General features: G+C 32.4%; 1 protein-coding gene and 1 pseudogene across 1 annotated transcript; both read left to right on the top strand.

Annotated features, from left to right (window-relative positions):
- Nucleotides 1-2,677: 2,677 nt before the first annotated feature.
- LOC110658112 (mannose-6-phosphate isomerase 2-like) lies at nucleotides 2,678-6,696 on the top strand (annotated as a pseudogene).
- Nucleotides 6,697-6,878: 182 nt separating this feature from the next.
- LOC110658105 (glutamine--tRNA ligase) lies at nucleotides 6,879-18,264 on the top strand. Its single transcript, XM_021815594.2, has 23 exons — nucleotides 6,879-7,372; nucleotides 7,674-7,724; nucleotides 7,915-7,986; nucleotides 8,105-8,204; nucleotides 8,377-8,472; nucleotides 8,970-9,031; nucleotides 9,138-9,239; nucleotides 9,336-9,428; nucleotides 9,671-9,823; nucleotides 9,945-10,000; nucleotides 11,255-11,345; nucleotides 11,423-11,509; nucleotides 11,839-12,036; nucleotides 12,121-12,219; nucleotides 15,227-15,358; nucleotides 15,452-15,588; nucleotides 15,707-15,806; nucleotides 15,889-15,984; nucleotides 16,573-16,673; nucleotides 17,095-17,200; nucleotides 17,337-17,426; nucleotides 17,525-17,654; nucleotides 17,984-18,264. Exons 1-23 carry the CDS (start codon nucleotides 7,241-7,243, stop codon nucleotides 18,076-18,078), a joined length of 2,379 nt encoding a protein of 792 aa, XP_021671286.2. The 5' UTR covers nucleotides 6,879-7,240; the 3' UTR covers nucleotides 18,079-18,264.
- The last annotated feature ends 5,177 nt before the right edge of the window (nucleotides 18,265-23,441 follow it).

Genomic DNA, 23,441 nt, shown 5'->3' with positions numbered 1-23,441 from the left:
TGAGCCGGGACAGCCTTCTTCCTCCGCCCAGCCGCCACAGTGATTGTCGTCAAGTCTGTGAGTAAAATATTAATTTTAATTGTAATTTCACTATTATTATATGTTCAAGTATGCCCATGCATCACTTATATGCATATATTTATGTAGTTAAACTCTAGGCACGATTTATGTTGCATTGATAACTGTTAAAGTGCCATGGATGTTGTTGTGGTAATTTGGAGCAGTATGCGTGCGTTGGCGTGCGTGTGATGTGGTGTGGACTATGGATAGGATGGGTAGTCACGGCTTGAGTTCTTCGCTGGGACCCGATCCTTCGAGGGGTAGTCACGGCTTGAGTTCTTCGCTGGGACCCTCGATTTGGTTATTAAGCGAAAGTCCGGCTTGAGTTCTTCGCTGGCACCAGGTTGGATTTAAGAGAGCTGTATAGGGGATCAGCTCCCATATATTATGATTGATGCTACAGGGTGCGTGAGTGCTCGAAATTACCTTTTTGATGTTATGATGTGAAAATATTGTTGATGTTGCATTTCACTCTACATGATGCATTAGTTTTAGATAGTTATAGAGATTATGGTTAAAATTGATATTTTACTCTCTGAGTCGAACGCTCACTCCTGTTCAAAAATTTTTCCAGGCCACAGGAGGATATTTTTGAGGTTAACCTGCTTTCTCCCTCGCAGGTCGATTATTAATGTTTGTATAAACTTGTTAAATCTTAGAATTTCCGCATGTGTTAGAAATGTTTATTTGATTTGGGTCTGTAAACTAAATTATTATTTTGGACCTGTAAACTTAATATTCTATGCATGTTTGATGGATTGGATGAGGGAGCTGAGCTCCCATTTATTTTTATGCTGATGAGTATGTGGAGGGTGAGCTGAGCTCCCCAATTGAGTATTTATTGTGTTTAAAGGTCGGGTGAGTCGAAAACTCCCCGTTGGAAAGTCCATTTTATGGCCGGACTCTGTCCATTTGATTTCTTGATATTGGGCCCAAATGGGCCTTAGAATTGGGTAAATGAACAGTTAGGCTTACTACGGGCCTCGGGGGCTTTAGGCTGGCCCAGGTCCTAGTGCCGGTCCGGCCCATAGGTTGGGTCGTGACAATAAAAAAATTAAACTTTTTAATTTTTAGCTTAAATCAAAAAATTTAGTTCAAAAATTTTTAAAAAAAATTAATTTTTAATTTAAATTAAGAAAATCAAGAAATTTTACATATAAATTTTAATTTTGAGGTTAGATTGAGTTTAAATTAAAATTTCTAAGTTAATATGAATAAAAAGTTAAAAATAAACAAAATTGAATTTTCTCAATAAATACATAGGCGAAATTAAATCTTTTAAAAATTAAAATCATATTAATCAAAATTAATTTTGAATAATTCTAATTTTTTTTTATATAATCATTTTGATTTAAACAAAATGGAATCAAAATTGAAAATGTGAATTTAAAATTAAAATAGATTGGCCACTCATAATTATTAAATTCAGTCCAATCCTTGATCGGACTGAGGGACCATGTCAATATGTCACTTATATAATTATATCACATTTATTAATATGAATAAATAAATTTAATTATATTTTAATTTTTAAAATAAAATTTTAGCTTTCATTAGGTTATTCTACAAGTAAATTATTAAATAATATTAGAGAAATTAAATAAAATATATTTATTTTTACAAATTATTTAAAATTTTCTTAAAATTATTAATATTATATAATTAAAAAATATTCAATTAATTTTATTTAATATAAAATTAAAAATAAATTTAATACATTTTATATAGGATAATTTAATTCACATCAAATAATTTTATAAGAAAAATTTATAGTAAAATTTTAATTTACGTCTTTACTTACGGAAAAATTTATTCAAAAATTTTAATTTTTACTAATACAAATTTAATCAAATTTCAATGAATAAATTTACATCTTTTTCAGAAAAAGTCACTTAATTAAATCACAATCGATGAGAAATTTTGTCAAATGAAAAAGAGATGAGACTTTTTTTTTTATTAAAAAAGTGTTATTTCGCTAAAAAAAATTCTGTCAATTCTTCATATGTTGTATAAAAAATATAAAATAAAATGACGTCATAAATAAGATGAGATTCCCATTATTTTCTGTGATTTGATTGGCATCACCAGTCAGAAAAATCGCATAAATCATAAGCAGAGGCTTCTACAGTTCTTAGTAATTGAAGAATTCATGTTTAATACATCATAAACACAATCATTTTATTTTATTATCATCTTTTATTTTTTTTATTTTTCTTAATAATTTTAATTATAATATCTTAAATCATCAAAATATAAGTGTATTGATTTATTATATATAATATGTTTAATTTGTAGTTACGTATATATTTTATAGTTAAAAATTTTATAATTAAGAAATAATTTTAAAAATAATAAAAAAATATAATTGAAATATCAAAATCATACTAAAAATTGAATTAAATTTCGATTATGAAATAAATCCAAACTTAATCATAAGATATCCTAAAGTTTACATGGTATATAAGAAAGATTTTTTTTTTTTTTTATAAAGAATGATAGCAAATGGGCTTTGTTGGGCCGGTTGGATGGATGCTAAAGCCCACGAACCATTTTAGCGGAGAAAACCCATGGATTGCGTCCTTTGCCTTTTACCGACCATTTATTCAAAAACGGACTTTTATAACTGTTTTGTTGTTTGCATCTGACTGACAAGACCTTCCTCGGAGCCTGAGCCTCCATGGTTTCTTGTTCTGTTTGAAGCTGCTGTAGCTCTGACCCCATGGGGCACCCGAATGATGACACTGATAAGCATCTAAGGGGGAGCCTAACAAAACAGAACAAGAAGCTATCTAGATTGAAATGCTCGGTGCACAATTACGATTGGGGCATTGTTGGCAACAATTCTCAGGTGGCAAGGCTCTTCGCCCTCAATTCTGGCTCTGATATAGACCCTTATAAGCCTTATGCGGAGCTCTGGATTGGAACCCACGAATCTGGGCCGTCGTTCGTGGATCATGGCAATGGAAGATTGGAGTCATTGAGTTTGAAAACGTGGATCTCGGATAACCCCAATTTAGTTCTTGGAGAACGGTTATTAAGAAGTGGGGCGGTGATCTTCCTTTCTTGTTGAAGGTTCGCAGTTTTTATTTTCTTCTTATGATAAATGGCTGTGGCATTTATTTGTTTAGTCTTCTGTCTTGTTGTTGTTGTTGTTGTTGTTTTTTATTATAAGTTGCGATATTGCATATGGTTTTGTAATTGTTTTGCCAAAATTCAGACATTTTTTAATCCATTTTGGGACTTCAGGTACTCTCGGCAGAGAAAGCGTTATCCATACAAGCCCATCCAGATAAAGATCTGGCAATGGTTCTCCACAACTCCCAATCAAGTGTCTACAGGGATGATAATCACAAGCCTGAAATGGCATTGGCACTCACTGAATTTGAGGCTCTCCTTGGGTTTATCAGTGTAAAGGTAATATGATCTGAACTCCGTGCACATTGTGGTGGTGTGGCTTAATGATGAATGATTATCAAGTTCACTAGTGTAGAATTGTCAAATATCGGTTCCTCTTGATTTTAGTCAATGCCATGTGATGGACTGGATTACTTGGCACCCTAGTGGATAGTTGAAATGGGCTTATGTCCGTATTTTGAATTACAAAAGCTATGCAGTATTTATCATCATACTAGATTATGCCAATTGATTTGAGTGCAAGTTATAACCATTTTGCTAAATCATCAGAAAAGGAGGATGAAAAATGTAATATAGACACTGTGTATGATCATGAATATTGCTTGCCGGAAGGAACTTTTAATTTGGAATTGAGAGTTGGGACCCCAGAGTGAATGAAAAGGAGAGAGCTTTCAACTTCTAAGCTTCTGCTGGTTTCCACAGAAAATATAAAACAGGCCATTGTTAGGCTTAGACCATAGAAATGGACGAGATTCTTGCAACTTAATCCTCAGATGCACCATGCAATTTAGAAAACAAATATAGAGAATGGTAATAACATAAGTAGCAGATGATGACAAGGAAAAAAGAGAAGAAATTTATTTTCAAAATCCTCTGATTTTTATGCACCATAAGATTTGTTAGTACTTACATTTCGCAGGAGCTTATGGATGTGCTATGTAGTGTTCCTGAGATAGTAGAATTGATTGGGAGTGGAAATGCAAAGCAGTTTTTGCTTGTCAATGAGCAAGACAGGGATAAGAACGCAAAAGCAGTTCTGCAATCCATTTTCAGTCAACTTGTGTTGGCAAGTAGAGATAAAATTGGTGCAATGATCTCTAACATAAAAAGCCGTTTGCTTCTGGAAATGCAGGTAATTTCTAATTATTTTCTTGGATCTACAATACAAATTGATATTATTCCATATAATCACAATCACTTGTTCCTCATTAGTTGTAAGAATTTGAGAAACTTGTGAGGTTTAAATGTGTTGAAATGATCTCTCACCTTATTGCAAATTAGAAATTAGAATCACTGTAAACTAGAAACCATTTGGTATTCTACCCTGGCATTAGAAATTAATAGAAAGTAATGGTACTTTATTTTTGTTCTTCGTTGGCTTTGTGCTGCATCATTGCTTGATTTAAACAAATTGAGCAACGCAGTTATCTTCTCTCGTTCATGTTTGAACCTTTTCATGTGTGCCAAGCTTTGAAGGAGTACTTCACAAGCAGAAGAATAAGCAATGCGCACAAGCAATAGAATCAGCTTCATACATAGATGGGTAACTGAAGCTCCTAAAATAAGCAGCAGATATGCCCCTCTGCTTCTTTAGTATCCATTCAATTCTTCCCCCCAACCCGCCCTCTCCTCTTGTGACTTTTAATCATTTACTATTTACTAATATTACAAAATTGTGTTGCTTTTTTGACTCATCCCATGCATTTGTAAAATTTATTTCTTTTAACAGGAAAAACCTTTTCTGATGCTTTGTGAAGAATTTTTAATATAAATCTAAATAAAAATATCTGATAAGGAATAATATTTCTTTGAGGAAAAGTGTTGGTTCTGTGGAGAATAGATAAAATATAGGGCATTGTAGTCATTGCCAGATATAAGAGGAAGCAAAGTAATGAAAAAGTTTTACCTTGTTGGCAATCACTCCAACAACTTATGGTTCTCTTAACATTGTTTTAAACAAAAGTTAAAAGCAGTTGACACCTTGTAACAAATTAGCATTTTCTTGAATTCGGTAGCTTGACACATAAAATTTATGATACATTTTAATGATGATGTGTTTGCTTCACTGGATCAGAAAAGGAAGTTGACAGATAAAGAGCAGTTGGTGCTGAGACTAGAGAGTCAATGCCCTGCTGATGCAGGTGTGATTGCTGCATTTCTATTGAGCTATGTGAAGCTGAACCATGGTGAAGCATTGTATCTAGGGGGAAATGAACCTCATGCATATATTTGTGGTGAATATATCGAGTGTATGGCAAATTCAGATAATGTTGTTCGTGCTGGCCTTACCTCCAAACACAGGGATATCCAAACACTTCTTTCTATGCTCAAATATACACAGGTAATACTCTCTCTCTTCTGAACTACTACATAATATTTCACTCTTAGCTTACTGGTATATATTGGTTCCTCTTGTTTTATTGGATGGATTGCCCCATTTTCACCTTCTATTTTGTATGAAATTAGATGTTCATGCTTGACTTGATTGTATAAACAAGGCCTTTTCATGTTTCTTGTTTTGCAAAGTATAATAAAGATACCTGAAATTGTGTGATAGTGGAGAATGCCTCATGACAGCAAAAGCTGCTGTTAAGGAAAACATATTCACAAATTATCTATGATATAGCTGTTCCAACCTTTTCTTTGGATGGAATTAATGCATCTTGGACTGATCAAAGATCTATCACTTGGACAATTTGCTCACTGGGTGAATGGAACTCTGATACATCATCTCTCTCTCTCTCTCTGATGTATCAGTGTAATGCACATATTTTGGTAATTTTTTCTTTGTGTCAAGCCATCAAGTGATAGATGCCTTTAAGATCATATTGATGTCATTGGCAGTTTCATATTGATGTCATTGGCAGTTTTTTTATCTCTCTCTCTCTCTCGCTCTCTCTTTCTAACTTTGATATCACATCCTTGATCATTTTTAGTGCTTCTTGTATTCAATCTCCCATCTCTCTCCCAGTATGTGACATTGATTGTTTTCTGAAATTCTTTTGACCCTACCATAGAACACATAGAACTTTTCAGATGTTTCATTCCAGAAAGGTGTAATATGTTTTCTACTTTTATTGCAGGGTTTTCCTGAAATATTGCGAGGTGTTTCATTGAATCCATACACAACAAGGTATCTCCCACCCCTGGATGAATTTGAAATTGACCTCTCTATTCTTCCACAGGCAACATCAGTAGTCTTTCCCTCAGTCCCAGGACCATCTCTTTTTTTGTTCATTAAGGGGAAAGGAGCAATTACTGCAGGAATTTCTGAAAATGATAATGTTGAAGAGGGTGAAGTTCTCTTTGTGCCTGCTCATACAGAGATAAGGATAACAGCTGAATCAACTGAGTTGCACTTGTATAGAGCTGGAGTGAACAGCAGATTCTTTACCATACCATGATTAGTGATTGTTTCTTGATACCAATGTTAATTAGTTTGGAATTAAGAATTGACTGTTGTTATTTTTTAAAAAGGAATAGATATATTTGCCCCACTAATATCTTTACGCCTCGAATCAATGTTCATGTTATTTTTTAAATTGGTTTTTGACGATGATCTGTGATTTTCCTTGGTATTTCCTTGTTGGGTTTTAAAAAAGCATGGCCTTTTACTGCATTTTGAGCTGAAGCAGAATGGGGAAAGAAGAAATAATATTGCAGAGCGGTTGTGGGAAGCAGTGTCAAATCCATCGGCATTGACCAGTGGGCCCATTCTAAAGCCTTCCGTCCCTGGAAACCCATTCTGCCGTGTGCGATCCGTCAAAATTGCTGACTGACTTCTTTCTTTCAAAAGTCATAGATATTTTTAATTAATTTATGAAAATAAAAATTAAAAAGAGAGATGTCCTTCAAAAAAAAATCGAAATTAGGAAAAATCACGTTGTTGTCCAAAAGATTCCAAAATTTCAAAAAGAATCTCTTAAATATCTTAAAAACGATAACGGATTCATCATTCATTCCAGCTTGGCTTCACTTGGAGGCTTAATTAGGGTTTCATCATCTTCTTCCTAGCCATCCTCTCTTTCTCTCTCTCTCTCTAACAATGGTGGTGAAGGAAGGGAGCTCGGAGACGCCATTGGAGCTGTTTTTGAAGATCGGTCTCGATGAAAGAACCGCGCAGAACACCATCGCCAACAACAAGGTCACAACCAATCTCACAGCCGTCATTCACGAGGTATTCTGCTTACATTTTTATTTTACCATTTTCGGATTTTTTTTTTTATTTCTACAGCCTGCTGATTCGTCAATTGCAGTTTCCTTGCTGAGAAACTGATGGACAAATAATGGAAAGTGGATTTCTTGAATTCTTCTTCTTTTGTTATTATTTCAAAAGTTCGCATGCTTTAATTCCAAAATGAAAAATAGAGGAGTGTTTGTGTTTCATTCAGTTCAGTGTAGCATTTGGTATTTTCAGCTTTGTAATCCTGGAAACTTTGATTTCATGTATATGTATCCTGTGGTATTATTTCCTTCAGGCGGGTGTCACTGAGGGATGCAATAGAACAATTGGAAACCTCCTTTACACGGTAAGATAATTCACTAAATATGGTCATTTGTTTACAAATATTCTATTAATTTATGTTTTCCAACTTGGTGATACTTATGATTTTTGTTTTTGTTAATGCATGCTTTTCTATCTACTCTGTGAATTTTCCATTGAGGTGCTTTCATTATGTGCATCATCTGTAAACCTGGTGTTTGTTATATGTTTCACAGGTTGCTACAAAGTACCCAGCTAATGCCCTCATCCATCGACCTACTTTGCTGGGATATATTGTCTCCTTGAAGGTTTTGACATATTTCTTTTTTTCCTTCTACTTGCAAAAGTCTCTTTTTAGAATTTAAATGAGAACTATAGTCCTGAGGAAACTTTTGGATGGATTCTTACTCGGTTGAAATTTCACAGATTAAAACCCCAGCCCAGCTAGAAGCTGCATTTTCATTTTTATCAAAAACTGCTTCAGAGCGTTTTAAGTTGAATGAATTTGAAGAAGCATGTGGTGTTGGTAGGTTTTATTTTTTATCATCTTGTTGTTGACTTTTTCTAGTTTTTTTGAATCTCTTTTCTTTCATAATTATTTTAAATAACTTTACTATTTGTTCTGGGTATTAGATTTCTTTGATTGGTAACATTCCATTCAAGAGAGTAGATGTTGATAACTTTGTACTTCTAAGCAGGTGTTGAGGTCTCTGTAGAAGATATTGAGCAGACTGTTAATGAAGTTTTTGAACAGAATAAGGAATCAATTTTGGAGCTACGTTATAGAACAAATGGTTGGTATTAATTCTAAATTTATTGCTTATTTTATATATATATATATATATATTTAGTTTTATAATTATATGCTTCACCTTGGATGGGGGCATTGGGTCAGTGTTTGTAATTCTTTACTGCTTGCTTTGTTTATAAGTGCATTTTGAAGACCAATAATTTGTTTTTTTTTCCCAATACAAACTTATTTGGGCATAGGGCCCACATGGAAGAGAGTGAAAGTCGGAAAGAGTGCTCGAATACGTTGCAACGTGCCCTTTAGGAAATAAAATAACAGATGGTCTTTTTTAGTTTTTTTTTTTTTTTTTGGGGGGGGGGGAGGGGGGGGGGAGGCGCTCGGCTGCGGAGAGGGGCGAGCGATAGAAAAGAGAGAGAACCACGCAATTACTTTGCTTTTCTGTGTCTGTTGTTACATGTATGCACATTGACACATGCATGATGATGGTTTACTGCCTCTTGCTGATAATAATAATTTTGGCTTTCTATGATTTGTTACAAGTGGGCGATCTATTTGCGCATGTTCGCAAGAGACTTCCGTGGGCTGATCCAAAGATTGTCAAGGTGAATGTTGATTATGTTTTTACAAAGAATTTGTCAACAGTAAGAATTTACATGTCATGTTTTATTTGTTGACTTTTTCTAATTTCCATGTCTTGTTGTTTGTTAGCAACTCATAGATGCAAAATTATTTGAATTACTTGGTGAAAGGACTGCAGCTGATAATGAGAAGCCCTCGAAGCAGAAGAAGGAAAAGCCTGCTAAAGTTGAGGTGAGCAGTCTTGCTTGCAGCCACATTTGTTGAGTAAAGACAAAAGAGTTTTAATTACTTTTCTCATTCTGTTTTGCCTGTGTTGAAATTGCACAGGATAAAAAAGTTGCTGATGATAATCCAGTGCAGCCGGCTGAGGAAGATCTTAATCCATTTCTGATATTTCCCAATCCTGATGAAAATTTCAAGGTACTTGATTACTAGAGTGTGGTGACATGATTTATTGCCAATAATTGCTGTATGATTGTCTGTGCGTCTGTCAGAGTTCAAAGATTTTTACAAATTTTAATTTGCAAATTAAACATGAGGTGTGCAGAATGATGTGATATGCTTATTAAATATCCATACTAACTGTTTCACATTATCTCTCATGCAGTGAAGGTTTTCATTATGTTATTGCTCATATGATGTTATCTCTTGTGGATTTTCAGGTGCATACTGAAATATTCTTCAGTGATAACTCTGTTTTGAGATGTTGCAACACAAAGGAAATGCTTGATAAACACCTGAAAGCAACAAAGGGGAAAGTCTTTACTCGCTTTCCCCCTGAGCCAAATGGTTATCTACACATTGGTCATGCAAAGGTATCATTTATTATTATGTTGATGTTTGAGATTATTCATAAAAAGGGGAAGAAAAATAATCTTTAAGATTTATCATTTGCCTTATTCATAGTTATTCCTCATTTTGAAAAATGTTTCTCAGGCAATGTTTGTTAGCTTTGGTTTGGCAAAAGAGCAAGATGGATGCTGCTACCTTAGGTGAAGATTGCTATTCTTTCTTTTCGATTTGCAAGGACGCTTTGTGCTAAAATTTAGTGTTTTCTTTTTGACCTTTTGCTAAATTCAATTTGGCTTGAGTTTTTTAATTAATAATATATATTCTGTAATAAATCACAATAATTTATATCTTTGTGCAACAATTTGCTAAAAAAAGGGCAAAAGATGCACCTATGAAGTTCAAACCTGCTTATTTTGCAGCCATGTTCCTGCTGGACACTTTTTGAGCACATATTCTTCTTGGACACGCTTTTGACAGTATCCAAGGTGTTTATGGATTATTATTTATTATTTTAAGTTAAGATATTATGGGACTATGACATCCATGTATCCATATGATGAGCTGGTGTGGGAGGGTGTTTTGTTCGATGATGAAGAGTGAACTAATGAGTCAGACAAGATGTTATGAAGTTTGATTTAGCTGATGTTTGGTGGGCAAATTTTTGTTTCCTATTTTAGGGTAATGTATTAATATATTATTTTAGGAATAAAATTATTACTCTAAAAACATGCCTTATAGATAGGTTTTGCAAATTAACATGTTTCCTTTTTTCTTTTGCTATAAACTATCGCATTTGCATGGATAGTTTGACTTATGGTGCTTGAATTGAAGTGTTATATTAATAGACTGCTATACTTGATCTATGAATTTTTGCATTTTAAATTAGATTAATTCAGATTATCGTGAATATTTAGTGTCTTGTATATATTGTAACATGTGTCCGTAATGTGTTGTAGTTGTGTCAATGTGCCAATGTGATGTGCATTCGTGCAAGTAGGAAGGATATATGACTCAATTCACATTGAAGAACAGGAAAAAAAAAACTAAGTGAATGGAGTAGTTATCTAGATGTTTTGTTTACAAGACTAAGAATGAAAAGTCAATTCACAAGGAAATCCTTATGATTGTGAAAAAGATTGAAATGTTCACAGTTTACTAAAGCAAGTTTATCTTATGATTGGTTGTATATGTTTTACGTAGTCAATTGATTTCCTTTCTAGACTCTTTTGTTATCATTTTTGTACTTGCTAAGCATTGGCTGTGCCTTCTGGAAGTTAGATATTGTTAAAAATGCTTACATATGAGACTGGAGGATCCCATAAAGCCTAGAATCTGCCAGATAACAATAAATAGTTGCTTGAACTTGATTTGGATTCTTGTGATAGGAAATGATTCACGGAGGTTTCACCATCCATTATTTCTTAGTCTTAATCCCTGATCTTTGACACTTTTAGGTATGATGATACAAACCCTGAGGCTGAAAAGAAAGAGTATATTGATCACATTGAAGAGATTGTCGAGTGGATGGGTTGGAAACCTTTCAAGGTGATATTGTTACTCTATTTGATTGGAATGTGTAATGTGTGGATGTGCCTTTTCTGACTTCTATATTCCTTTTGTAGATCACTTACACCAGTGATTATTTCCAAGATCTCCATGATTTAGCTGTTGAGCTGATACGAAGGGGTCATGCATATGTTGATCACCAGGTAGAGACCAAACAATAATAGTTTGGAAATTAATATAGTGTAATTTTGAGTGTGTTAAGGTGTCTGCTGGAGACTCAAAGACCCCAACTCCCTCCACCCCCAACACGCACAAAAAAAAATCCAGTGGCCCCATTCATTGAGCAACTTCATGCTATGTTGGCTGGCTGGCTTTTTCTAGATATTTTCTAGTTGCATGAGTTTTGTTGTTGGCAAGTTCGTATGTGAATGAAAGTGATCTGCATGAACTGAAAATTTGCATTCATGCCATTTTATTTTGAGTTGATTAACGTTGAATTCAGAAGGATTAATTAAGTTAATGCTGGTCCTAGACGCCTGATGAGATCAAGGAATACAGAGAAAAGAAGATGAACAGTCCTTGGAGGGATAGACCTATTGCAGAGTCTTTGAAACTTTTTGATGAAATGAGACGAGGCATGATTGAAGAAGGAAAGGCAACGCTCAGAATGAAGCAAGACATGCAAAGTGATAATTTTAATATGTATGATCTCATTGCTTATAGAATCAAGGCAAGTGTTATCAAATAAACATCATTGACTGTGTGAACTTTTGCTTTTCTTCATATATTAATTGTTTCACTTTGTTTTGTTCAGTTTACTCCCCATCCACATTCAGGAGACAAGTGGTGCATCTATCCAAGTTATGATTATGCTCACTGCATTGTGGATTCTCTTGAGAATATTACTCATTCGGTAAATTGTGTTTGTTCTTCAGGTTTTTTACATGCTTTTATTTTAACATTATGTAACTATTTTTGAAACTAAAAGCCATGTTAATAAGAACATCAAAGGGGGAATACTGCTGATATGCTTAGGAGTAAGCTGGCCCACTCAATCTGAATGAAGAAGCAATTTTTCTGACTTACCTTGCTTTTTACGATGCAAGAATACATTTACTAGATGTGTTCATCAATTTTTCAACTGTGAAAATTTTCCCAGATAGCTTTCCCAAGTGAAGAAGGATATTTTGTAGGCACTTTCATTCTCTAAATAGGGCTCCATGGAAAAGAAAACTGTTCTTGCACTTCACCTCTCTAATATATTGTTCTAAAAGGATTTTACATCATAATCCCTCTTCTTTGTTGACACCTATCTATATCTTGTTTTATCCTCCTTTCCTTACGGCACTTTGGTTTGAAAAGGTTTTCTTAAAATCCAAGACCATCTTCATATTACTGTCTTGGGTTCCTACTGCCATGCCCCTGTCACCTGGTTATCATAATAAGTAATTGCTAATGGAAGATCCCAATCTGAACGCTTCAATAATAGCACCTGGAATTGGTTAAAGAGGTGATTTCTGCATCAATGATCATTCCAGAATTAAATGGAAATTTCTTTGCTCACCTTAAAAGAAGATAATATTATTCTCTAAATCGACTCATATCTTGACATTGAAAAAACCTAAAATTCTCAGCATCAGTAACCTAGATGATAGAATTTTTAGACTTCAAAAAGGTAGGTGAGAAACATGTGGAATCTCCCAACTCTGTATACTTCTCCCTCACAAACCGCATTAACCAAAGAGCTTTTGTTACAAGGATAAGCAAAAAAAAAAAAAAAAGAAGAAAAAGGTCTTTGCCCAACATTGACACATGTTGCAAGAGAAAAATACAGCTGAGCCATCATAAGGACAGAGAATTTGCTTGAAGAAACTCCCATCTTGGGGTGGCCATGGTTCGGTTTTGAACCAGAATCAAACTTGAACCGGCTCGGTCAAAACCGGGATCGGTTTTGAACTAGACCAAAACTGCTCTTCTGTGGTTTGGTTCGGGTTCATATTTTTAGAAATTGTGAACCGACGAAAGAACTCAATAAATACCTCACTCTACTCCTAATTCATTTATATAAATCTCAAATTCTCTACACAATTATTTTCTATAGTCTTTAATGCTTAATACTCTCTTAATTTCTCTAAATTATTTTCTACACTCCTTTTAATTCCCAATAACTCTCTCAATTTTCCTATGTTATTTTTTATACATTCACTGAAATTTTCAATACTATCTCAATTACTCTGTTATTATTTTATATCCTCAATAAAATTTTCAATACCCTCTATTTTAATTTTTTTCCTCTTTTATGTTTTTTTTAATTATCAAATTTTATCGTATGATTTTTAGAAAAAGGGAAAGTAATAGAACTAGAAACTTTGATTTCTTTAAATCCCAAGAGAATACATAGGCAAATTCAGTTCATGCACTTTTGTTTTTAATTTGTTTAAGAAAAAATTAATTTCATCTCTAATTTTTTTTAATTAAGTTCCAAGTCTTTTCTTCTTAAATTTTTCTTAAAGATAAATTAATTTTATTGTTTTTTTTATTCTATTTTGATTGAAATATTTCTAAGAAAAATTAACATATTTTTAAAAATATAACTTAATTCCAAATCAATAAAATTTTCTTTTTTTTTCTTTTTTTTTTTTTTTATCTAAAACTGCCTCCAAGCCGCCCTTCAAACCGTCTTGAACTGTCCTTCTTCAAATTACCCTTCAAACCGTTTTAAACCAGGGCTCAAATCTGAACCGGAGTTCGGGAACTGTCTCACTGCGGTTTGGTTCAGGTCTATGATTTCATTGAACCTGAACCAAAATCATAGACCTGAACCAGCACTACCCCTACTCCCATCCTCAGCCATATCATCTATTTAGCTTCTTTTTTTTTTTTTTCCTCCATAATTGCTATCTTTCTCAATGACTATTCTTCTAACAGTACCTGGATTCTCCCCTTTGACTGTTGAACCCTCTAATTGATTTCCAATGTTGAAAGAATGGAGAATTTTTATTTTTCCACAAAAAATTGTGCTGACTTGCATCATCAAACATCCAACCTTTCTCCTTGAATAATGGCAGGTACTTTGGTAACAATTTATAAGCAATTTCTATAGGGAAAATGAGCGCAAGTTCTCTTTTATATCTTGTCCTATGCTTCTCAGGCGATGTGGCCTTAAAAGTTGCATTCCAATTTCCAGCTGTAAACATTTTCAATCTCAATAAATTCTCTTAGCAATTCCAAAGCATCTTCATTCTCTCTCAACTTGAGAATTTATTGAGATTTAACAATGGATTATGTTTGCAGCTTTTAGGATTTGAAAATACTCAGTTTGTAACTTTTTCTGTTAGGAACTTGTGTTGTCATTTGAGAATAATATAAATGGTCAATTCATCCTCTTAGATGTCAAATTTGAAATGCTAGAAAGTTATGCGCTAGCTTGATTTTTCCCCTCTTTCTGTTAATGGTATGAGCTTAGGACTGGAACTTGGTATTAACTTGTGCTTGATTTGTTTATATATTTTTGAGGGACTGAGTTTTCAAGACACTCCAAGATAGTTTGTGGTTGCCTAATTGAGAAGTTCTTTTTTTTTTTAAATTAATTCCTGGCTTATAATTGTCTGTCATGTAGCTTAGTAGATTTGTAGAGAAGATATGGCAAAACTCAGTGCATTTGGCATAACTTAGTGGCTTTGGCTTGCAAATAATTTATAGATAATAATATTGCCTAACTTAAAATAAACCGAAGTCGTTATGCACATGATTAGACTTCCAATTTCAATACTAAGTTAGCTTGAATTCTCATGTGCTCTATGAAGTTCTATTTCTGAGTTCTGCTTCCAAAATTTCAACCTTGGCAATAAGTTGATTTCTATGTATTTGCGTTTAGTGTTATCTGTGGTTCTGTTTCATTTTTTTTTAATTCTGTGCAGCTGTGTACATTGGAATTTGAGACACGACGTGCTTCTTATTATTGGTTGTTACATGCATTAGGCATTTATCAGCCTTATGTGTGGGAATATTCACGGTTGAATGTTACAAATACTGTTATGTCAAAGCGTAAAGTGAGCAACATTTCTTTGAAAGTTTGAAATTTTGATCTTATCCTGCCATTTTGTGATAAATCTAATTATTGTTGTGTATGCTTGCTGTTGCAGTTAAATTTCTTGGTGACAAAGAAATATGTGGATGGTTGGGATGATCCCCGACTTATGACACTAGCTGGTTTAAGGCGAAGGGGTGTAACTTCAACTGCGATAAATGCTTTTGTCCGAGGAATTGGAATCACTAGAAGGTTTTTACATATCTTTGAATTTATTAGAGCTATAGCTATCATATTTAATTATTTTTTAATAACTAGATGTATCTGTTGTACTCTGTTTCATATATCTTTTCTGTGCGTTGTGCTACAGTGATGGTAGTTTGATACGCTTGGATCGCCTTGAGTATCACATAAGAGAAGAATTGAACAAAACAGCCTCTCGTACAATGGTTGTCCTGCATCCCCTAAAGGTCTGCATCTTACCTTTGTTTTATTATTTTTTTTTATGATCATTGTTTTTTGGTTTTCAATTCAACTTTTCTGTGTTCTTAGGTGGTCATTAACAACCTAGAATCTGGTTCCATTATGGATCTTGAAGCAAAGAAATGGCCCGATGCTCAAACTGATGATACTACTGCTTTTTACAAGGTGAATATATAATTCTGGTTCAAGCCACAGTTTCAGATTTCTATTAGGCAATAGTTTTGTCCAATTTTGAAACGTCTCCACAACATATCTTGCTTCTTAACAGCTGTTGTTGATAGGGTTGCAACTCTGCCTAGTTAGGGCCCTGACGTATCCTAGTGCAAGTTTTAGCCTGCGCTAAGTGCTAACGCAATTAGAGCACAAGTATTCATATTTCAACTATTTACAAATGTAAACATTTGATTTTTTGCTTTGGATAAGCTAATAGCTCTGATCCCATATCATTGAGACTGGGCTTACAATCTAGGTCTTTTCTAAAGCCAGTTCAAACTTGCTAAATGTGAGGATTGAAAGTTAGGCACAGCTTTTTTTTTAAGATAATATTTCTTTCGAAGAGTGCATTGCAGCTTGAAACTAAAAATCTTTAGCCACATTAACCCTGTTCCCCCTTTTAACTGTCTGATCTGGCTTTTGGTGGCCTGGCATGAGCTTAGATAACGTACCTGAGTTGCAAACTGCTTCTGGTCTGACACTTGTACCTTAATTTTAATCTTTGTGATCAGTTGCATTTTTTCTTCAACTGCCCTTCAGGTTCCATTTTCCAATGTTGTATACATTGAACAGTCTGATTTCCGGATGAAAGATTCAAAGGATTACTATGGGCTTGCACCCGGTAAATCTGTCCTACTCAGGTATACTGATTCAAATACATGTATTTTGTGTTTGGATGGAGAGATTTGAAATTAGATTTGGATTTTTTATTGTAAAATAGATTTTTTTTTCCTTCTATTTTTTTTTTATTGATTAGGTTCATGAATCATGAATAGAAGTTACGTTATTAATGTGGATTAAGAAAACCTATTTGAGGTTGGATTTGAAATATCTATAAAAGATGATTTGAAATCCGATCAAATAAGTTATCGTCCACGTGTGATTATAATCAATTAAAAAGTGAATTGAACTTCATTATACAAATTTAATTGAAAATTCATATAAAAGATCCCTTCATTTGAGTCCCCATCCAAGCACAACATTAGAGTAGATTTGATCTCAGAATGACAATCCAGTTATTAGGAAGTTGCATCAACATTAGAGGATACTACTATTGTGCAGGTATGCTTTCCCTATAAAGTGTACGGAAGTGGTCCTAGCTGATGATAACGAGACTATTATTGAGATTCGGGCTGAATATGATCCTACCAAGAAGACGAAACCTAAGGTATTTTTATGTTTCTTTTCTCTCTCATCCCTGCGATTATACTTGCAAAATGAGACTTCATCCAGTGATCATTCTTTTGAGAGTTGGTATTTCTGCTTGTTGCTAATTTATTATAATCTCATTTGTATTTGTGCAGGGGGTTCTGCACTGGGTTGCTGAACCTTCCCCAGGTGTTGATCCACTAAAGGTGGAAGTCAGATTGTTTGACAAACTGTTTAATTCAGAGGTTGGCAATTTTTTAATTTATGTGGGACTTTTTGACATTCTTTTTTCACACTTTCAAATGTGATGTTTGATAACTTCTCCAATCATTGATTGCATCAGAATCCTGCTGAACTTGATGATTGGCTTTCTGATCTGAACCCACGGTCCAAGGTGGTAATGTCCAATGCATATGCTGTACCATCACTTAAAAATGCTGCTGCTGGGGAAAGATTCCAGTTCGAGCGCCTTGGTAAAATTTCAGAACCCTCTTTTTGTCTGAATGTTTTGGATACATGTCACTTAAAAAGTGGAATGTTGATTCCAGTGATGCATCAAGTTCTATCTTCTGTTCATGTTGATGTTTAAATCCTACTGTTGGGAACTATAATTCTTAGTTCTTACATCTTTTGGCTATTCATTGTTGTTGAATGGTCAAGTTGGCGAACCTCTTATTGTCAGAACCAATGCTTGCTGGTTTTTGCTGTTGTTGCAGTAAAAAAAAAAAAGACAATTTTCTTTCTACACGTGACATATTTTTCCTGCGCCATCTGATAATCCATTTCTTTTTATGCAACCCAGGCTATTTTGTCGTTGACAAGGATTCCACACCTGATAAGCTCGTCTTTAATCGCACTGTGACTCTACGAGACGGCTATGGTAAGAGTGGAAAGTAGGTTGTTCGTCCACGAAAACAGAATCCAAATGGGATGAGCAGTTTTAGGGCAGACTGTTATTTATATTGCATACGTGTGTAAATGAATTAGCAGTTTACAAGAATCCATGTATACAATTTTTTCATGGTTAGTGAGATCATTGCAATATTAAAATTTAATGAATATGTGAATTGAAGTTTTACTATACCTTGATGGTTCATCTGCGGTGCAAACTAGAGCAACTCTGGCCTGGTCATCTGCCATAAGTTTATTGTTTTCCTTGTGATATAGCAATTATCTTCTCACGGCGTTAAGAACTTTTTCCTAGCAACATCTCATAATCCCAATTCAATGACATATGGAGGATTATTCGGTCTTATTTTCCTCTCTTTTTTTTTTTTTTTTTTAAATAAACAAATGAAATGCCTTGACGTATTTTTGTGAGGTGATGCATTTGATCAGTTTTACTTAGGAATAGCATTCTGGTTTTCTTTCCCTGATTGAAATCAACCTATGCTAAATTAAGGTATGTGGCCCAAAGTCTAAGGGCAGATCTTTAAATGGATTAATTGTGAAGGTGATTCTATTGAAGATTTTTCTTCATTAAACAATCGTTCTGAAGTGGTGGCCAGCCAGAGCTGGGTGGCAGATGCCTCTCACTTGTTTATGCGAATGTAGTGCCAGTGGCTAAATATTATATAATCGATACCAATCGAGTCATGGAAATGGTGCTTGATAAATTTTTAGTCCATCTTTGCCCAAATTAAAATAAATCACTATATATTATTATTATTATTGCATGAAAGGGAGGTAAGGTAAGTAAGTAGATAATTTCACATCTTGATTGATTAGCCCTTTAGGGGACATAAAGATGAAGATAGTTAAAATTTTGGTGACAATATTCTTATCCATCCCTCCTGAACAGCTATCTGAAGAAGGGATCATTAGAGGACAAATCGTTGCCTTGGCGAGCAAGAAGATGGCTTTCACTTCATTGGACCTACCATCATTGAGAAGGGCCTTAGTTCATGCACCACAATCTAGGAAATTTTCTTTCTAAAAATTTTGGGTTGTAGAAAATTTGAAGGAGGGGACTTTAAGGATCAATAAGGGAGGTCAGTAACGCTTTGCCACTCTTGGAAACAAAGGCCCCTATCATGAGAGTTTAGTCTCTTCACGCTTTATGTGTGATAGTGAAAGGGTGATTTGATAGAAATTTGAAAGGATAAGTATCTAAGCAAATTCCTAAGCTCAAATGATGTGCATCTTTTCTTTTCCAGGGATAGCTAATCTTTACTTGGGAGTCTTCGGAAGATCAATAAAGATGAAGAATAATAAGAGAAATCTTAGAATGGGATGCTGATATAGTGCTCGGAACCATACATATAATTCTTCCTTCAACTTGATATGCTAGCATAAGATCATATGATTGCAACATTAAATCCCTTTTAACCATTTTATTCTCTCTACTTTCCCTCCCCAGATCATTGGCTACACTTATAACATGACACAAGCAGAAGCCCCCCTTTTCTTCTTTTTGGTATGGACCCTCTTTATCAGAATCAAGCAAGACCTTAACAAAAAAACCCAGCTCTCCAAGTTTAGACCCATGTAATAATTTTTCAATTTCAAGACTTGCGTTCTAGTTCTCTTATCTTAATCATAAGGATTATCACAGCTCCTAATGCATATAATTAAAAAAAAAACATAATTTAAAGGAAAAAAATTCCGTAAATTGATGCAACAGTTGATGTGTATGATTGATTGCATCATTAATTTTAATCTTTAATTATTCTCTATATTTTTTATCCTCCCTAGATCCTTACCTGCACACCATGATTAGGAACAAAAATGTCTTCTTTTATTGTGTTTTTATAAATTTCGGTGCAAACTGTACAAGAGACATCATTTTCTCATAGTGAAGTCTAGTTATTGCGTAAGAAATCACATCATATCTTACCTAATAATTTTCAATGTTGTAGCCTTAACCCTACTAGTCAAAGGATATATTTTAGCCACAGCTGGAGCTGAGTGCAATTAAAACCGACAATCTTTCCTTGAATAGCAATAATTTTATCGTATTAGTTGAAGTAACAGTGGATGGTTCTGTTGGATGCATATTTTCACTTGTCAACTTATATCACAGTAATTGGCATGATAATCTTGATACTGAGACAAACAAGCTTTCAATTCTCACTTTTCCAAATGGGTGGATTGCAATTATATATATAAATCCTGAGAGTATCCTTTGAATTATATAAAAGGATCGGATGTTTTGTATAATATTATGTAAATTCAATTCAGCAGACTTTTCAATATATCATTGCATCCAAATTTTTTTTTTTTTTAAATACATTTACTTCGAAATGACGACACTTTGACATTATTGTTATTTTTCATTGAATAATTTATATAATTATATGTTCCTAGAAATGTTATATAATTAGCTTGTTCTTTAAAAGAATGCATCAGATTGTTGATTTTGTCAATATATAAATACAAATATAGAGTGGATTTAATCAAATTTGAGTGAGAAAAAGACTATGATTTAGAAAAAAAATAGTGCGAGTTTGAATAATTTACACGTGGTGATGCATTTCCTAGCATGCTTGTGGATGATGTTGATATCTATTCACAGTCATATCAGCCTCAAATTCGTCCTTTACAGCAATCAATCAATCAATCTTGGATTGGGTTAGGGTTATCTTCTCTACAGCTTTCATATTCTCCGTTAATCAAGCCTAGATGCAACTCACAACTACTTATCATATTCAAATTAAGACTATTCAATATTAAGAGATACATAATTTAACCGTTTAATTCAGTTGATGATGATTAATTAATAATTATGATTATTAGTTGATAATTGATAATTAATAATAATTCATTTATATTAAATATTTAATAAAATTATATTTAATTATTACAGTTAATATATAAAATGATTAAAAAAAAGATATATATCATATAATTTATTTTATTATTAAAATAAATATAAATTTATTTTATATAATTATTAAATTAATATATTATATTATTTATTATATTATTAAAATAAATAAATAATTATTAATCTATTATATTATATCTTTTATTTTATTATTGAAATAAAAAATAATTAAATTTTTTAAAAAAATAATTAAATAACTTTAAAAATATAGATAAAATAATAAAGTATTATTATTATTGATAAAGGAAAAATTTATAATTAATTTTAAGATTTTAGATGTAAATAAATATTTTATATTTTACATTGTCAATAAAAAAATATTTTAACAAAATTAAAATGCATTAATTATGATGTTAAAATTATAAATAAAAAAGATAAAAGTATTAATAATATTAAGTTTCAAATTATATGAAAAAGGATAACATGGTTAAAATAAAAAATCAAATCAGCTATCAGCTGATGAGAAATAATTTTAAAAATAGAGGTGATACAAACTACAGCTGATGAGTATTATATCAGTTACTTATCAACTATCAGCTTTATTTTTTTAACATTACCAAACACTCTAATTCACTTGTTTAGATTAGGGCTGTGCACAGTTCTTGGGGGAATCGAAACGAACCGAAGAACCGTACCTAACCGACAGGAACCGTACTGAATCGAATTTATTTTGATACTTTGATTCGGTTCTTATTCTTCACTAAGAACCGAGCCAGAATTGTATCGAAACTGAACTGAAACAGTACCAAACCAGAACCAAATTTATATATATATATATATATATATTTTTATATTTTTTTAAGATGTATTATGTACTTTTAATATAATTATATATACTTATGTATGTATATATAATTATGAACTAAATAAAACTTAATATTACACTTCATTTTTCTATATTTTTTTAATAATTTTAGTTATAAATACGTTAAATTACCTTATCATTCTTAATTATAAATATACTATTATCTTATATTAAAACAGTACCGAACCAGAACTAAATTTATATATATGCTTTTTTATATTTTTTGAAGATGTATTATATACTTTCAATATAATTATATATACTTATGTATGTATATATAATTATGAACTAAATAAAACTTAATATTACACTTAATTTTTCTATATTTTCTTAATAATTTTAGTTATAAATACATTAAATTACCTTATCATTCTTAATTATAAATATACTATTGTCTTATATATATATATTAATTCTTAATTATATTTGTATCTTATAGTTAAATAATAAATGATTAATAAATAGTTAAAATGTATATTATATGATATACTATTATATTATATAATGCATTTAATCTGAAGTTATATATGCACCTTATAATTAAATACTATATAATTTAGGTATAGCTAAAAGATATATTATATGATATATTATGTATTAATAGCTCAATTCAAAACTTAAATGCTAATTCAAATATGACTTTTTAAGGAAATAATTACATAAAATTGTTTTAAGAATCGAGAACTGTACCGAACTGAAACCGAAACAATGAAGAACCGAACTGGAATTGTACCGAAATTTTGAAATTTCGGTTCAGTTCCGATTCCTAGACAAATTCTAAATTGAATTGGAACCGAACACCCCTAATTTGAATATCTATCGGCTATTAACTGCATTCGATAAGTATATCAAATACCTTCTAAATATATCAGTCCACATACACCACAGTATAAACAAAAAAAATTCAGCAGTCTTGAACATTGTAAGTAATATTAATGGATTCTAAAATTATACTTGAAACATGGGTTTATCTACAACAAAATTAATTAAGGATGTAATAAGGTGAATCCAAATTATAAAAGTGAAAATTATATCGTGTATTTAGAGAAGTTTTCATTCTAATAATTCTGCAATCATAATGAACTAAAAGGGTTCTTTAATTATATTTCCCACATCTAATTTATCCATTACGAATTCAACTTGCCCAATAAAGTTCTAAAGTAGAATATATGCTAGCATCAATTTTTTTTTATATAGATAAAAAATTTTCAAAAGAAAAAGAAACATTAGAATCTCAATTTTAATCTTATATACTCGACCAAGATTACTTCTTAGCTCCTAACATATCATTAAAAAAAAAAAAAGACATAGCACATAGCTTTTAATATTATTTTTTAATATAAAAATTAGAAGAGATATAGGCTATCTCATACTTTAATTTCTACATAAAATTTTATATTAATCATGTCACACCTTACCCCTTTGTAAGGCATAACATGATCCTGTAGTATACCTAATGAATTACCGACTCCATCTACCGATAACCCATTAAATATACTACAAGAGATTTTAAAAATAATTTTCTTACTTTTTGAAAGTGGCGAGCTTTTCTAGCAGGCATTAAAAACATTTAATTGAAGTTTAAAAATTTGATAAAGTTTTTGTTCATTTTTATTTTTTCGCAATTTT

The sequence above is a fragment of the Hevea brasiliensis genome, chromosome 17 (assembly GCF_030052815.1).
Source record: "Hevea brasiliensis isolate MT/VB/25A 57/8 chromosome 17, ASM3005281v1, whole genome shotgun sequence".
Taxonomy (NCBI): Eukaryota; Viridiplantae; Streptophyta; class Magnoliopsida; order Malpighiales; family Euphorbiaceae; genus Hevea; species Hevea brasiliensis.
The sequence above is the reverse complement of the archived record's forward strand: the minus strand, read 5'-3'. Positions and strand labels throughout refer to the sequence as shown.